Source organism: Tympanuchus pallidicinctus, unplaced genomic scaffold (assembly GCF_026119805.1).
Source record: "Tympanuchus pallidicinctus isolate F22 unplaced genomic scaffold, pur_lepc_1.0 scaffold2, whole genome shotgun sequence".
In the NCBI taxonomy this organism is placed as follows: domain Eukaryota; kingdom Metazoa; phylum Chordata; class Aves; order Galliformes; family Phasianidae; genus Tympanuchus; species Tympanuchus pallidicinctus.
This window is the reverse complement of record NW_026294721.1, coordinates 24,982,212-24,999,023: the sequence shown is the minus strand read 5'-3', so window position 1 is coordinate 24,999,023 and position 16,812 is coordinate 24,982,212. Positions and strand designations below refer to the sequence as shown.

At 40.5% G+C, this 16,812-nt stretch overlaps 1 protein-coding gene across 3 annotated transcripts in view; it reads right to left on the bottom strand.

The window, feature by feature from the left end:
- Nucleotides 1-2,849: 2,849 nt before the first annotated feature.
- The window catches only part of PDGFRA (platelet derived growth factor receptor alpha), a 34,231-nt gene continuing 20,268 nt past the window's right edge, over nucleotides 2,850-16,812 (bottom strand). For 2 of the 3 annotated variants that reach the window (XM_052682897.1, XM_052682896.1), the window contains exons 13-23: nucleotides 16,222-16,326; nucleotides 15,389-15,499; nucleotides 14,975-15,128; nucleotides 13,479-13,645; nucleotides 12,268-12,383; nucleotides 11,564-11,686; nucleotides 10,862-10,973; nucleotides 8,729-8,828; nucleotides 8,503-8,608; nucleotides 7,605-7,840; nucleotides 2,850-6,201 (exon numbers count right to left, since the gene is read on the bottom strand). In XM_052682897.1, the coding sequence (XP_052538857.1) occupies nucleotides 6,054-6,201; nucleotides 7,605-7,840; nucleotides 8,503-8,608; nucleotides 8,729-8,828; nucleotides 10,862-10,973; nucleotides 11,564-11,686; nucleotides 12,268-12,383; nucleotides 13,479-13,645; nucleotides 14,975-15,128; nucleotides 15,389-15,499; nucleotides 16,222-16,326 (1,478 nt within the window). In that variant the 3' untranslated portion in view covers nucleotides 2,850-6,053. The remainder of the gene's footprint in view (nucleotides 6,202-7,604; nucleotides 7,841-8,502; nucleotides 8,609-8,728; nucleotides 8,829-10,861; nucleotides 10,974-11,563; nucleotides 11,687-12,267; nucleotides 12,384-13,478; nucleotides 13,646-14,974; nucleotides 15,129-15,388; nucleotides 15,500-16,221; nucleotides 16,327-16,812) is intronic. The other variant, XM_052682898.1, reaches the window with a different exon arrangement.

Here is a 16,812-nt window from a genome sequence, read left to right as displayed (position 1 = left end):
CAAGCAAACATTAAAGCTTGTAAAGGTGTCCCAAACATTTCCTCTGGTTATATGAAAGGGGATGAACTACAATTGTTTTGCATTTTGAAGGAACCAAGTGCTGTAAAAGAAGGTCTGGGTTCTTTCTCCATCACCCGCTGTGTTTTGACTCAGGAGAGCTGGTAGTGCCAAAGAGCACAGGGCAGAGACAGGGCTGGGCTGATGAGGCCATGGGTGCCAAACCTGGCTCTTTTCCTTGCTGTGAAATCAATGCCAGAACTCACATGATGTATAGACTCTCATTCAGCTGTCAGCTTCACGAGACAGCCAGGTCTGCAAGATAGCTTTCCTTTTTCGTCGTTCTTGAACATATGAAATGCTTACCTTCCATTTTCTCTGATCTTTCCCAGGGGTTATCCTAGCACACAGCTCCCATACCAGAAGGTGATGAGATATAGGCTTCTCACTGGGACAGGTGCAAGGTCACCATGCCTTAGGTGCCATCAGAAACTTCTCAGGGTGACGGGACAGCTTAGTCCCACCTGAAGAAATATTCCCTCTGGCATGGCTCATAGCAAGCAAGAATGTTAGCCAAAGGTCTACTCACCTGTACACACTGAAGTGCTCTGTGTAAGGCCCACATAATATAACATGATTCATTAATTTTCCCTTCCTATCCTAGCCAGAAGCCCTTGTCTGTTGCACAGGGCACAGTGCTGCCCTCACCACAGCTCCAGCCTCCTGGGCAAATGCCTCTTCCACAAACCTGCAGGCTCCCTTCGTAGCCAAATATTTGCTGAGGCCTTGAGGAAGAGAGCAGGGTCATAAACATCTTGGTTGATGTCTCCAATGCAGTGAGGAATGGGACTATTGTGCAGGATGGGTCTGCTTCAGCAGGAGGGTTCCCTGATTGGACACGCTCACACACAAGCAGTCACAGCCTTCGCAGTGGAGAATGTATTCCTGCTCCGCAAAAAGGAAGAGTGAGGGCTGAACCTGAGCTCTGCATCCAGCTGCAGGTTCTTGTGTAGGGTGGGATTTTGATATTACCCCCTTAATCATGGCTTGAGGATTAATGAATCTGTCACTTCCTTCACGGGTGCTGGCCCTCCAGAAAGCAAGGCTGAGAAGGACAAACGTAAGGGTACAACAATGCCATGACTGCCTCCACAGCGCCCACAGTGGTGGGAAGGGTGGTATGTTCACATAGCTTTGTGGGAGGAGGAATCCTCTTTGGCAAGAGTGCAAAGGAGAGGAAACCTGCCGTAATTCCTTACCTAAGGCAAGAGCCCAGGCTGCTATATTGTGATTGATGCAAGGAGTAGTTCTGCTTTTTGAAGAAGCCGTGAAGAAGGAGATGTTAGATGGAGGGTTCACCCCAAAAATGTTAAAATGGAAGTGACTACTGCCTGGACAGGAGTTTACTAACTTGCCCATTCACAGGACTTTCCCAACAGGGATTTCTCATTTTCCTGCTGGCAATAAGGGGCAGTTTTCAGAGCAGAAAATCCATCTGACAACATTTATGCTGTTTTCAGACTGATACTATTTAATTCTTCTCAAGTTCGCATTCAGTTATATAAACTACTGTGGGAGTACAGCATCATAGAGCAAAATCTGGTTTGGTTCATAAAGAAGCTCAGTTCAACACAAGCTTAAAAAATATACCTGCATCTATGGCCAGAAGAATCACAGAATCATAGAATCGCAAGGTTGGAAACGACCTACAAGATCATCTAGTCCAACTGTCCTCCCATTACCATTGCTACCACAACCCTTTAAACCATGTCTTGTAACTCCTCATCCAGACGCCTCTTGAACATTGCCAGGGACAGTGACTCCACCACCTCCCTAGGCAGGCCATTCCACTGCCTGACCACTCTCTGAGAGAAAAAGTTCTTCCTTATGTCTAACCTAAATCTCCTATGGTACAACTTGCAGTACTGTTTGTTGTCTGGGAGAAGAGGCCAAACCCCTCTTCACCACAACCTCCCTTCAGGAGGTTGTAGAGTGCAATGAGGTCTCCCTTGAGCCTCCTCTTCTACAGACTGAACAATCCCAGCTCCCTCAGCCGCTCCTCATAAGACTTGTGCTCCAGACCACTCACCAGTTTCGTTGCCCTTCTCTGGACACGTTCCAGGGCCTCAGTGTCTTTTTTGCAGTGAGGGGCCCAAAACTGAACACAGTACTCGAGGTGCGGCCTCACCAGTGCTGAGTACAGAAGGACGATGACCTCCCTGCTCCTGCTGGCCACACTATTTCTAATGCAGGCCAGGATGCCACTGGCCCTCTTGGCCACCTGGGCACACAAGAGAAACCATGGCGATTTGAAGTTGGACTCATCCATCCTCTGTGTTCATCAAGAGCTTTAGACTAAAGGCTGATATAAGGCAGTTTTAGTCCCTTGTTAAAAACAACCTTTGCATGAAACCTCTTATACACCTGTATCAGAAGAAGCAGAACATATATAGGAGATACATGACACGTGCTGTCTTTTGCATCCCATGCACCCCTTTCCCCAGCACGTGCAGAAAGGCGGCATTGAACCTACCAGAACACCTACCAGTGCTGAACCCAGAACAATTTCATCTTTTGTGGAGAGCTCAGACATCAGTCAGTGGAGTACTAAACCTACCACAGTTTGGGGTCAAAGGGGCTTCACATGGACGGAATTCACTGGTTAAGTTACCTGCTCATTGGCAGTTCCGCACTGTGCACACCAGAAGGGGTCAGGGAACTGTCCTTGCTGCCTGACGACTTGGCAGAGCACTCTACTAACCCAAAATCTCAGGCAGCAAAAAAAAAAAAAACAACAAGCAAGACTGATCTCTTATAACAATCTTTCAATAAGTGAGTATAGACCTCTCACATATCCTTAAATTATATATCATTTATTGAAATATAGAGATCTTAATTTACAGGATTTGATTTTTCAAAGACAAAATATCAACAGGGGCATTTTGTAATACATTTTGTGCCTACCATCACTCAGGCTAGTTTGCCCTTCTTCAAATATTTCACAACAGCCACCATTTTGAAAACACTTCCTTTTTTATTATTCTAAAATATAACTTTTGGACATTCAAAGTGCAACAGTTAACGTGCCTGTGGAATATATCACAGTAAAAAAAAAAATATAAACAAAGGCAGTGATATAGCTGTCATAAATGTTTTGGCAGTATTCTAAAAGTCTATATAAAAATACTTATATACATATTGATGTATAACATCACCATATCTCACGTCCTTCTCCATGTATTAGGACCATTTTGTACAAGCTGCAGACCACACTGTAAGGAATCGGTTGGCCACTCCAAATCAAATGCTGTGATAGGCTAACACTGATTGTCGTTATATAATTACCCTAGAGTAAGATTTGGGAATATGTTTTCCAGTGGCTTCTCAAAAATTAAGCCATAAACTAAAATGTTGGTAATACTGAAAATATTGTAAAACTAAAGGAATCATATCCTCCCACTTCTCCCTCTCTAATAAACCCCACTCTGTCTCTGCCTCTCATTCCAGTTTATAGGCAGGTTTATTGGATTCCACCCTGAAATGAACTGGGTTTGGCTAGACTCTTGCAATAGGTACGCAAACACTCATGAGCGGATAGAAAATTAACTATCATTCATCATAAAGTGAGAAGGCTCTGGTTCACATCCACCATTTGGGTCTAGCCTCAATGTATGTTGTGCAATATAGAATGAAATCAGTGAGAGGAAGGGGAGACCATGGGAAAATGTCCTTGTATTCCAGTAACTGGTATGGTAAAACATGCCAAGCCTGATTTTCAAACCCCAAAGAACACTTGGCCATGTGCAAAAATGCAGGTGAAATTGCTTGCCTAATTTGAGCATGCAGTTGTAATGACTACACATGCAAATTAAGGCATGTGTGGTCTCAAATGGCCATTCAGATATCTGGGATATCCAATAGACAATTTGTGTTTCCTCAATTTATAGTTAATAACTGGAAGGGGACTTTATACCATCTTGTGTGTCCAGGCTATATCAAAAGTCTTTATATTTCACAATTGTCCCCATACGGAGCTCAGAAAGACACTCGGTATTGGTCTGTTGACTGCAGAGAAAGGAGGACATGTCATTCTCATGGTTTGTTATGATTGTCAGACATCACCAGGGCTGAAAATGCAGGTGCCTCACTTCAGGTCACGTTTCCACATCTGCAGGACATTTGCATGTGGCCGCAGCCAGGTGACATTTTTGAAACTCAGAGCCAAAATTAGTTGCCTGTAGAAATGACAGTATTACATTTATTATTCTTCAATCCACAACCATCCACGAATGAAGTGACGGGGAGCTGTGTAGCTTTCCTTAGTGACATTTCATGGTAAAGTTTAGTTTGTTATTCAGATCCAGGTAGTGTGTGTTGTCAATTGCTGGTGGTCCATCTTTCATACTTCCTAGGAAAAATACTGCAATGCAGGGATGAGTTTGTACCACATTTGCATTGGTTCTGCCATGCCAGATGCTGAGCGCGTCCTGTGAGGCACTCGTTGCGCTGAATTATTTAAGTTCAAAAGATGAGCACCAGAAAGGATGGGGCCCTTTGCAGTGGTGTACCTTTCTCTCACATGTAAGTCTTCCAAAACCTAAAATATCAATAACAGTGATAGCAGTAATCATAATATTTTGCTCTTGTAAGTGGTGTCAAAAAATAACTATTGCAAGCTGAGAGCAGGTTTGTTTTCATGCACCTTCATCCAGAAAGCACACTTGAAGGCAATTATTATTTGTAGTTAGAGTTTGCAAAGATAATAGTCAGTTTTCTGCTCCTGTTTAAAATTCAAAACTAAGACAAGGGTACTTGTTGCAGAACTATTTCTGCTTTTTATAATCTGGAGTTCAAGGCTGGGAGAGATGTCTTTTTTCCTTGAGCTGTTCAAAAATAAAATTGATTTTTCATACCTAATTGTGGAATAAGATTTCTTTTGAGAAACTTTGGAACGCTAACAGTGGGATGTTGCTGGTGGTTGATCATAATCTTCCACTCTCCAAAATCCTGGAAATCTGGCATAAATTTAAATTTAAAAAAAAATTTTGAATGCTTAGAAGTTCATTTAATTGAAGGACAATAATTGCTTCTAGTACATCTGATTAGAAAAGCTGCTCTATTCAAAATAGAAAACTAAATCTTAGTATATTACGAGATGTAATTTCTTTTCCTTATAAAAGTAATTTTAGCTAGTCAGAGTAATTATCATGCTCTATAGGGCCTGATAAAGGTTGTTTCATCAAATTTTCAGGCCGTAATTTTTCTCCTTGTACTTAATAATGTTTCTTGTGACTGTGCTTTTACTGAAGGACAATGAATTATAAAATATAGGCTGCATGTTACAGAAAACAGTAGTAGTGTTATCATGAAAACAGCTATCTTCTATAGTTAATAAAGACTTACTAGGTTTCTAACACCTATTATAGACTGGTTTTAGTTATTATTATTATTATTATTCCCCTTGCATTAATGTTAAAAAGTAACATGTTTTGTAGTACCGGTCAGTTTTTTGTGGTTTCAGACCTTCTTGGTCCAAAAGTGGTTTTCGCATATTCTTCAATTCACATGATAGTTCAACAGCAGCTGACACTGAGATTGAGAGAAGTGCACAAAATTCATGGGTGATCTCTTCTAAAATCCATGAGTGTGTTCAATGTGCACCTCAAAAGATCCTTGAGCTGATAGTTATTTACATAATTACAATGATGAAGTATTGCTGCAGTGGAAATTCTATCCATCAAAGTCATAGGAATGCCCTTGAAACACAAAACTAGTCTGTTTATGGCCTTTCCGTCATCCTCTACCAGTTGGAATGGCAAACAATGCTGAGATGCTCATAAAGTACTGCAAGAAGCAACACTAAAAAAATCCATCTTTGACAGCTCTCTCTCTTTCATTCTCAGGCTGATTCCTTTGCCTGTTACTGGGCATCTCTCCATACAAATCCATCTTCTCTTCACATCCTTGACATTGCAATGAAGTGGTTTTCTCTGTGTAGCAGAAGTCTGTAGACAGCACGGTAAACTTCCTGATGTGCAGTTACAAGGTGTCTGGGATTACAGGAAGCTGTCCTCTACCAGATCCGAGGAGTCAATCCCGATGTCATCCATCATGTCAATGTCCTCAATGGTCTCGTCCTCTCTCTTGATAAAAGTAGAGCTACTGGAACCAGTTTCAATGGCACTTTCTTCAGACGTCTGTGAACTGGAAGAGACAAAGATCTCAGAGCTAAAATACACATTAACAGGCACCAAGTAAGTACCCCAATTTATGAACAGAACTGAACACCACATCTACACTTGCTTTCTGATGCATGACATAATCTTACTCTGACCATGTTTCCTAGGATGCAACACATCTTGTATCTCAAGGGTAATGAACCACCTGGAAATTCATAGGAGGAAGTTGTTCATATGTACCTCCAAGCACTTTCTGACTCATTAGAAGAATATCATTATAACAGTGCTGGGACAGTAGATTAAGTTGAGTGACAACAGATAACAATAAAAGCAGTAGACAGTAAGATAATACAAAGAATTACAGATAGAGGTAATAAATCTTAATCTGGTTAGTGTTCCTTAGAAACTTCATTTGTTCCACTATTCAAAATAGTGCAAAAATTTCCAGTGTGTGGCATGCAAGCTCTAGTTCATTACTGACAAAAATGCATGCTAATGGTGATAACTATGTTGAAAAACAGTGTTTTGTAGCTGAGACTGTGCTGTGTCAAATAGTGATATTGTTCTCTTTGTATCTATTGTAGTTTTTATGGAAATAAATAGGAGACATTACTTTCGGAGTGACCTATGTATAAAGCTGCTGAAAAGGAAGTACTGAATTAAGCCACTGCCATTTACAATGGAGGTTATATGCAGCTGTGCTTTGGTGAAATCATTCATATAAGCTGATAAGGAAGCAATAAAAATTTCTGGATATACTGTTATGAAAAAATATTTCAGATGGTAATGAAAAAAAAACTTATCCTGAATTTTAAAGCTGGTGAACTTCAATCCCTTCAAACTGGAATCATAGAATCATAGAATCGTAGAATTGCTCAGATTGGAAAAGACCTTAAAGATCGTCAAATCCAACCGCAACCAAACATTACTACCTTAACTAACAACCCTCAGCTAAATCCTGTCCCTGAGCAATATATCCAAACGGCTTTTAAACACCTCCAGGGATGGTCACTCAACCAGCTCCCTGGGGAGCCAATTCCAGTGCTTAACAACCCTTTCTGTAAATAAGCTTTTCCTGATACCCAACCTAAACCTCCCCTGGTTCAAAGTTATTGAGCTGTAGAGGCAAATGTGATGTAAAATGTGATGTAAAAAGTGCCAACTGAGGCATCAGACAGTCGCTGTGACTTGGCCAAGTTAGCAGTTGCCTTCCTCTGGCAGTCACAGAAGAGCCAAAATGAGGTATTTCACATTGGAAACATTATGGCCAGTACCACTGCCATTCTGTACAGAACCTTCCTAATGCATAACTGCAGCAGAGCCTAGGAAATGAACTGTGGAGTACGATTCTAAAAAGTATCAATGCATGTCACCAAACGTGACCCAGAAAGGTGACCATGGGCTACATGATTTGCAAACTGTACTCACCTGTGCCTGTTCCTTTTGCCAAGCTCATCTTCAGAAACAGGGTCAATGTCAGGCAGGGGGATGATGTACCCACTGTCAGCGCTCAGCCTCTGCTCATCAAATCCGCTCTCTCTATCCTTTAACTTGTCTTCATTCTTGTAGGTGACACCAATGTAAGCATTGTCACAGTCCCCTCTCATTCGAGTGACAGCTGGGTGGTCGCTTTTCAGGAAGTCCAGGTGAATCTTCTCGTAGCTCTGAAAATATTCGTATCAACAACCTCATTAGATGTTATTCACTAAGACCACCTTTCTTCAGCTGAGTAGCTATGATTCATTAACCCCCAAAACATTTGCTCAATGAGTCTGCAACACTGGATGTAAAAGCCCAGCACCACCAAGTTACTGAGAGTTCTAAGTGACAAGTTGGTTTTAGAAGATACAGAAATGAGTGTGGCAGCACAGAGGAGACAAGTAGATGTGACACAGTGGTAGAGAAAGAAGGAAGGGCAGACTGGGAAATGGAACACCAAATGATGTAGCAGGTAAAGCTTTTCCAGAAGCAGTAGAAATTTGAATCCAAACTCAAACTTCTATCAGAAGAGGGAGGGGGAGAAATTCTACATACGGGCAATATATAGTCCCTTTTCTGGAATACTTTCACTGCCTAGAAAATTCTGTGCAAATATATTTTTAAAAAAACATGCTTTGCTAGAAACCTGGAGTTGGTAGGATATCACTGAATAAAACTGCAAAATTGCTTTTCTCGATAACCTCAGCTTCCTTTCCCCAGAACATGTAATGCCCCTGCCTGCATCATGTAACTCATACAGGTTAGGATGCGTCAGTCCAGTGTTCATGGCTCTGATGGCTGGAGCAACAGTCACATTTCCCTCTAAAAACATGCACAAAATACAGACCTTTTTGTACTCTCCAGGCAACAAACTCTCCACGATTTCACTCAAATGGTAAAATGAAGGTCTTTTCTCTGGTTCACTGTTCCAGCACTTTACCATGATCTCATACCTACAGATAAGATGGAAAACAATTTAATCAACTGGGAAGGAAAACAAGCTATCAGGCAAAAACAAAAGGCAAAATTGTCCAGAGGCTGGCCAGACATGGGAAAGCCAAATACGCACGTACACTTCATTGGTTGCATGATCAGGTTTTGCCATTCGGTAGCCACTCTTTATCTTATTGTAGAAAGTGGAGTCAACCATCATGCCAGGATATGGTGTGCCACCTGCAGATAAAACAGAAGAAAAAAACACTATATGAAACTGAATTTAAAAATATTATTTTACATTGTGTTAATATTTGCAGTCTTGAAATAAACGACAGCTTATGATAATAAAAATGTTTGCAAATCCACAAATACCAACCAGCTAGTGTTTGCTGAACTACATAAAGATGCTCACTTGGAGAAAGCAGACAATTCAATTGTCTGGTTAATACTCCGCTGGGATAAATTTTAAATTTCAGAGAGTGTTGAGGATGTCTATGAGCCTAGAAGGGTAAGATGCAATGGTTTTAAAAATCTTTTTGAGAACTGTTCAGAGGCTCATATAGTTATTCCAGTTTTTGATCATTTTATGTTTTGTGGTGTGAGATAAGAACTTTAAAAACAGTATTAAACAAGCCTGGAAGCTGTTGGCAGGCACGTGTGCCTTCATGTATGAAATATTCTTTCCTCCCAATGAGGGGTTACTTGTACAGAACTGGAGCTTTGCAATTCACTGCTTGAAACGTCAAGTGGCTCTAAAGTGGAACCTAATCATAAAATTGCAATACTGACTTTTCACTGGGGAAGCTGAGTGGTCCCCAAATAGCATCCCCAAATACTTACCAGCTGCTCAGACCAAAGTTTGACATGACATCAAAATTAATGAAAGTAAACCAAAGCTGACAAAAATAACTGAAGTACGTTGAATTGCATCAGCTGCAAGGTATTTCTGGTATGCTCTGAAGTGAAACATTGTCTAGAAAAGACTGAGGCTGGTACCACTTAAAAAAAAAAAAATCCCTTTGCAGTGTTTCTGAAGAGTATTGATTGAACACAGAGGTTGCATGATACCCAGATCAGGTGGTCAGCCTGCATCTGGCAGACTTGAGGTCATGCTCTGCCACTGTCTTCCCATGCTATTTTGAGCAAGTCACTTGCTTGTGTATGTTTCACTTTTCAAGAAAGAGTGGGCTTTCTCAGGTGCAGGCATGCATGCTGTAATGCATGCTGTTTACTCCAAAGACCTCCTTTTCAAAAGCAAGGTTTTCACCTAAAAATAGGCTTTAGACCCTACCTTACTAGTAAGACAATAAGCACAGACTTAGTTGTGCTTCAATTCCCCATCTAAATAGCATTTTTGTGACCCCAGTGATGCTTGTGAATGGATATTTATAGGGTACTGTGATGCCCAGAGATTGCAGTTATCAATACTATAAATAGCAGTGCAAATGCTGTTTTTGAGAAGCAGCTCTATAACAACTTATTCTAGAAAATAACGTTAGGCTTGGGGTTGCCATGGGGCAGTAGCAGATACATACAGGCGTGATTAATTCTTCTCAAAGTAAATCTGGGCAAAGCACAGTTACTGAAGAAGGCCAGCCACCCGCCCAGGAGGCTAATTAATCAGCCTGAGTCGAGAGCCAGGCTGCTCCCAGCTGGGAAATGTATATTGTCTGTAATTGCTAAACACTGTCATAACCACTTTACGCTGCCATAAACCAACTGTGAGAATGGTGCTGACCTGGAAATGAGAAATCAGTGTCCTAGAAGATTGACATTTTGTTTTCATTCTGTAATGGGGCTTAGATGGGATTGTTTGAAACATATACAAAGAGATTGCTTCTAAATAGCCACTCGGCTGAGATGCAGCCAAGGCACCCTGATGCATGAGGAAGTTCATTCCTCCACAGTTTGGCCAGAAATTCCATCCTGGCACCAATATTTTTCCACAGAAGCTTTTCACTCTCTGCTTTCAATTTTCTGTCAAAAAAAAAACCAAGCTTGCAAAAACAAAAACAAAAAACAACAACAACAACAAAAACACACAAAACCTTGCAAAAGTAAATAAATGAATAAATAAATAAAACCAAATCTTTTGGAGAATAGGGGCATCTTCAAACTTAATGCTGGCACTTGAAACCTCATGTAGAAGAAACTAAAAGTTGATTTCACACCTATATTCCTACTGCAGGATTTGAAACGCTGTATGTAGAACAGCTTGGACTGAAAAACAAATTAATTACAACATGTAAGAAAGTGTTCACAGTACATACCAAGAGAAAATATTTCCCACAGCAGAATACCATAAGACCAGACATCACTTAATGTTGTGTACAGATTGTCAAAAATGCTTTCAGGTGCCATCCATTTTACTGGAAGGAAGGTCTGTAGCAGAAAGAAAGAAACCCCAAACCACATAGATTAGTCATTAAAGAAATGCTTCCTGTTACAACTGTTGTTTGACAGTCGGGATTAGCTTCTCTTTAATAAGAAAAACTTGTGAATGTGGCTAGTACGTATTTTTAATTCCATTTCACAAGGAGATATCAGGATTAGAAGCAACACGACTCTGCTCCCCACAAGAGTTTATTAAACTACAACTGTATTCATTTTCTCGCTAGCAAATGACTAGGCTGATTGGAGATATAATGCAAAGGGTGGCACTGATGATCTAGATCTGACATGTCAGTGATGGATGTGTTACTACTCTACATAGTGACAGATCCTTAATTTATCCACTCACAAAACTTGCCAGTTAAAATGTAAGCCTGTGAAGCACTAAGTGAGGCCAAAGAGCTTTCCAGCTTTCAAGCAATCTTAGGAAAGTCACAAGAATTAATGAACCGAAGAAAAATTGTTCTCGAGAGTGCTCATCTCAGCAGTTAATTAGTGTAACCAATACTGCTAACCGGCATTTAAGGCTGACACTTCTCACTGCAGTTAAAGCAAAGCTCAGGGGATTAAGAAATACATACGCTGCCCTTGGAGACGTAGTTGGAATCATGCATGATGTCTCTAGCCAACCCAAAGTCACAGATCTTCACGATTTTGCCTTGAGCCAGAAGGACATTACGAGCTGCCAAGTCACGGTGCACGCACTGCATGGAGAGAAATTAAGTCTTTCAAGGAAGTGCTAATTCCTAGAGGGCTGTTTCACTTCCAAAGCTCTCTGAAAACACCCAGATCATGTTGGCTTTCTGGGCACAGTCTTAACTTCTCCTACAGTTCTTAACCTTCTTCTACTGCACAGGCACCGATACTGTCCTCTAATAGAGTCATGGAGGCATGAGTCCTCAGGAATAGAGGGGGCTCGTGTGCATTTACAACAGTGGGTAGGATGCAAAAGTGATGCCTGTCCTCTCAACCCATGGTGTGCTAATGATAGATCGCGCTTGCACCACACTGGCCTGTGCTTGGATGGATCCTCCACCTAGACCCTGCTGAGATCCATCACTGACCTATGACCCTGACTTTACCAATGACACAGGCTGAAAACGAGGAAGAGGATTTTGCTTTGATTTCTCAAATCATGGCAGTCTCAGTCTCCAGGTAAGTTAAAAACCTGGTTAGAACCCCAAAACATGATTATATTGTATTTGTTTTCAGAATCCAAACTGAAACCCATAGTTGAGACATTTGGACATTTCTTGCATTTTTACTTACTGTTTTATTTACTTACATTTTTAGAAGCCAAGAATTCCATTCCCCGTGCAACCTGGTAGGTGAAGCTTAGCAAATCCAGTAGGCTCAGACCCTCCGAACTGTCATCTGAAAGAAGGTTTTTTACTTCTGAATCTATTGAGAAACAGAGAAAAGTATATATACATTTGTGCTGCAAAGTGTGAAAGCAGCATCCATTTCCTTTACCTGAAATGATTCTGAGCTGACAACTGTAGCAGGCTGCCATGACCAAAACAATCTTCACAGTAACTAACCAATGCTGATGTCTATATCAGTTGCTGACTTATACTGCTTTTAGTGTTAAATGTAACTTTTGTTTTTTCTCCTGTCTGCATATTTTTCCCACAAAATTACAGGAAAAAAAGAAATTTAAAAGGCTCACTGAAGTGTTACACAGGTTGTTTATAATACTCAGTGTGTGGTTCAAAAACACCAGGTTTTTTTGCATACGCATACATTCTTATCCACTTACACTTTCTGAACACTGCTGTACTTCCCAACGAGTATTCACTGGAGCAGATCCAATACCAGCAAAAACAATCAGGAATTCTATGGCAACTAATCTTATATTTTTTATGAAAGATGCCAGCAAAAAAACAGTCATGATTCTGTGATTCATTTATCCCTACTGTCCTAGAGCACAATACGAGTACATTAGTCTGCCATGTAAATCTGGGGCTGGCTATGCTTCAGTTCCTGGGGCCAGAAGTGACTGTGCCTATTTTTAAGTAAAGCATATTTAGATTCTGAGAAAAGGAACAGGAATAGGATGTATTCATTATCCTCATTACATAATCCAGGAAAGTATTTGGGATTGTTGCACATTTGGTGCCAGTTAATGTGAAATGTAAGTGGAAACAGAGCAATATAAATTATCATTATTGTTGTTCATTCCTACTGCTCAAAATCTTGCAGACTGCAAGACTAATGAAACCACTGCCTCCAAAGAATGTCTGCAGCCCCACTGCAGAATATGGCCCTTAAGCACTTCAGTACAGAAGCAAACAAATTGCGCCAGCAGCACGCAGTGCCACCAGAGCACGCTGACAGTCACAAAATCACAGAATCATAAGGCACCAGCTTTTAGCTTATAGCAGATACTCATAAGCAGAACACAGTTGAGTAGTTTACAGCCATGTCGTAAGTGGCAAAAATCAGACATGTTTATTTGTGTTAGTGATGCATGCAAATAGGACAACTCTACGTTACCTGACAAAGATTTCTTCTTATATGAAGCAGGTCGATCATACACAGATCTCTGAATATCAGAGTATTTAGATCCCTCTTTCCTTTCCAGCATTGGCACATACTGAGTTGTATCAGCTTGCTTCATGTCCATGTATTCTCCAGTGTTTTCAAATGATAAAATCACATAGCTGAAATTATAAAAAAAAAAAAGCAGTTGTATCAGCTATCAAGGAAGGTGGCTTCCCTGACACAGCATCCTATGTTCTGATAGTTTTTAGGACACACAGTTGCATTGCTAAGAAACACAAGGGTTTAAGAGCTGATTTATTGATAGGGAACACACATAATAATCCTTCATTACAACACAGCAATGTATTATCACACACACATTACCACAGACTACAGTAGTTGAACCTATATAAGTGCTTCAAACTTGTCCTTTTGTCATCAGTCAGGTATATAGACATATCTTGTCTAACTTCCAGCAATCTCACTGAACTCAGCTATTACTACATAGGGTGTTTAGTTCAATGAGTTCAAAAAGACAGATCAGTTTATTCACTCACACAGTTTGCATCAAACCCAGTCAAGCTGAGCAAAGCCATGCTTAGAAGAATAGTCCCAGATGGACTTGGCTACTGTCAGTTGGCCTATTTGCCAGTGTGGTTTTTTGAAGGAATTTCTGACTCCTTCTTAATCCTGGCTGATGTTATGACATTGCTTGTTTAATGACAAGCTTCCTCCACCATCATCTGGCAAAAGCTGCTCAAAGCAATACACTGAGACTGGCTAGACCATTGGTAGATAAAGAAGAATGCTTGAATACAGACAGCAAGCTCTATCGCATTATTTGAAGGAAAGGAATTTTAAACAGTGAAAAATTCCCAAATAGGAAACAAGGAAATCAGATAGCTGTGCTCTACCTGTAATACTTGGATGGACAGAGACAAAAGGACATCTAAACAGAAAGGAGCAACACTAGGCTGTGCTTTCTTAATGGAAACATGCTTTGGGACCTCAGGATAGATAGGGAAGAGGGAATGGAGAGACGACATTGACTGTGTGCTCCAGAGATGCTGGAACAAGGCAGGTGCAGGGCTACTGTTGTCCTATAAGTATAATGTTTTTTCCTCTAAATCCGTATATCTTTCACACTACTTTGGGCAGAGTGAAATTTGTTTAAAAGGTCTGCAAATCTGTGTGTTGTGTTTTCCCGTGTATGTTGTTTAGAAGGAAGGCTGTAAGCAGCTGTGTCTATGGAGAACATGCAGTGGTCCTGGGGCTGTGGGCATCTGCACAGAGGAAACATGGATCTAGGATGCATGTCAGGCATATTGAACAGAAGCCACTGAAATCTTTTTAGGATTAAGGAGTCAGTCTAACAGTACTGATGAACAAAAGCCCACTGAGATGAATTAGGGAGAGCTCCAAATCAAGGAACGAAAGGAAAGGAATAAGAGTTAGTAATGCTATTCCTTACGTTGTAGGTCATACATTTTTTTTCCCCTCTTTCCCACCTTCTTGTGCTTTCATCAGCTGGGTTCATCCCAAAGATATCCAGATCTTTCTTTGGTTTCTCTGGATGTCGACTGAGGAAGTTGTCCCTGTTCTTGTGCAGATAGTTCACCAAATCACCATAAAAGCAGTATTCAGTGATTATGTAAATAGGACCTGATGAAATAAGGCAAAATAATGCATCTTTCAAAAATGACAGCTCCCAAAGACAACAGAAAATCAAATATAAAACATGAAGATTACTAGAGTTAATACATTTCTATTTATTAAATTACGACTGCCAAATAACAAGTAGGCTTGTGAAATCTACATTCATTTATATTTAATGCTAAGGTCAATCTCATTTGATATTTGTGTGATTGTTAAACAGTGAATGATAGCTCCACAACAAGCATCTGTTAGTGATCCAAACCCACCTGATTTTGTACAAGCTCCAAGCAGGTTCACAATATTCAGGTGGGGCCCAAGATGTGTCATTATCTTCAGTTCAGACATGAGTGCCTGTTTTTCACTGGATCTAGCCGTAGCTGTTGAAAAAGTACACCTGCCTCTGAGTGAGAGCAACCACCATCTTCACAATAACAATTGATCTCCCTTTGCTTGCCTCAAAGAGCATTTCTAAAATGATTTCTTGAAGAAGACTGTGTCCTTTTCTTGACAATAGGACTTCTTAAGACTTGGAGGAAGAGTCATAAGTCATAGAATCATAGAATCATTAAGGTTGAAAAAGATCTCTAAGATCATCTAGTCCAACCATCCACTTACCATCAATTTTGCCCACTAAACCATATCCCTAAGTACCACGATTCTTGAAGATGGTTCTTGAACACCTAATGAATGACCATCAGCTCTGCTGATGGAGACCTCTTCTATGGAGCAGAAGATACAAAAGGTAGGAGGAGGAAAGTAAAATGTCCTGGTTAAGAAGCATTGTAAGTAACAAAAGGGCTTCAGATATCTATCAGGAAAGAGGACTTATTTGATCTATCTCTAGAGCTGACCCAGTCTATTTGCCCTTTTCCAGGGGTATATTAGATTGCCTGTGTATCACAGGGGCACTTTGCAAGCTGCTTTTTTCAGCACTAGAAAGTTCCTCATGGTTCTTGAGCAACTGGTACAAACCTGCTCCACACTGCAGGTAGATTTGAAGGTTAGGATATGAAGAAGCTATTTATCCACAGGCAGTGCTCAAATAATGTAAAGGGAACATGCACCAACTAGAATAGAAAATGGAATGGTGATAACTTACGTTTCAGCATTTTCACAGCTACTTTCATCACTGGTTGAGAACGACTCAGTCCATATGCTGTCCCTTCCACCACTTTTCCGAATGCACCAGAACCAAGGATTCGACCTGAACATGAGAAAGAGCATTTTTTATTCCAGTGTGTAACAGCAATTAGCCTCATTTTCTGCTGCTGTTCCTCTTCGGGCTATGAATTCACTCACTTAGACAGAACACTGATGTTAATAATAATAATAATAATAATAATAATAATAATAATAATAATATGTGATGTCGTTAAACAGAAAATGCAAATATGTTTTAAAGAAATTAAGTACAGTTCCTAAATAAAAGCAAGTAAGCAAGCATTAGAAGCACATCTACATGTGGGATCTTGTAGGAGAAGAACTCTAAGAAACTGTGCAGTTCATACAGATTTGTCCCTTATTCTGCCATTCTACCCTCACCCTCCCTAAGCATTGAACTTCCTATACCTAAACTTGCCTCAGTCGGTATCCGACTACAGCACAGTTGTGGCCTTCACTTCAGATCTGAACTAGGCTCTCCAGCTGTGGTTTTAGGTTACTCTATTGATGCTGATACAGCTACCAGTAA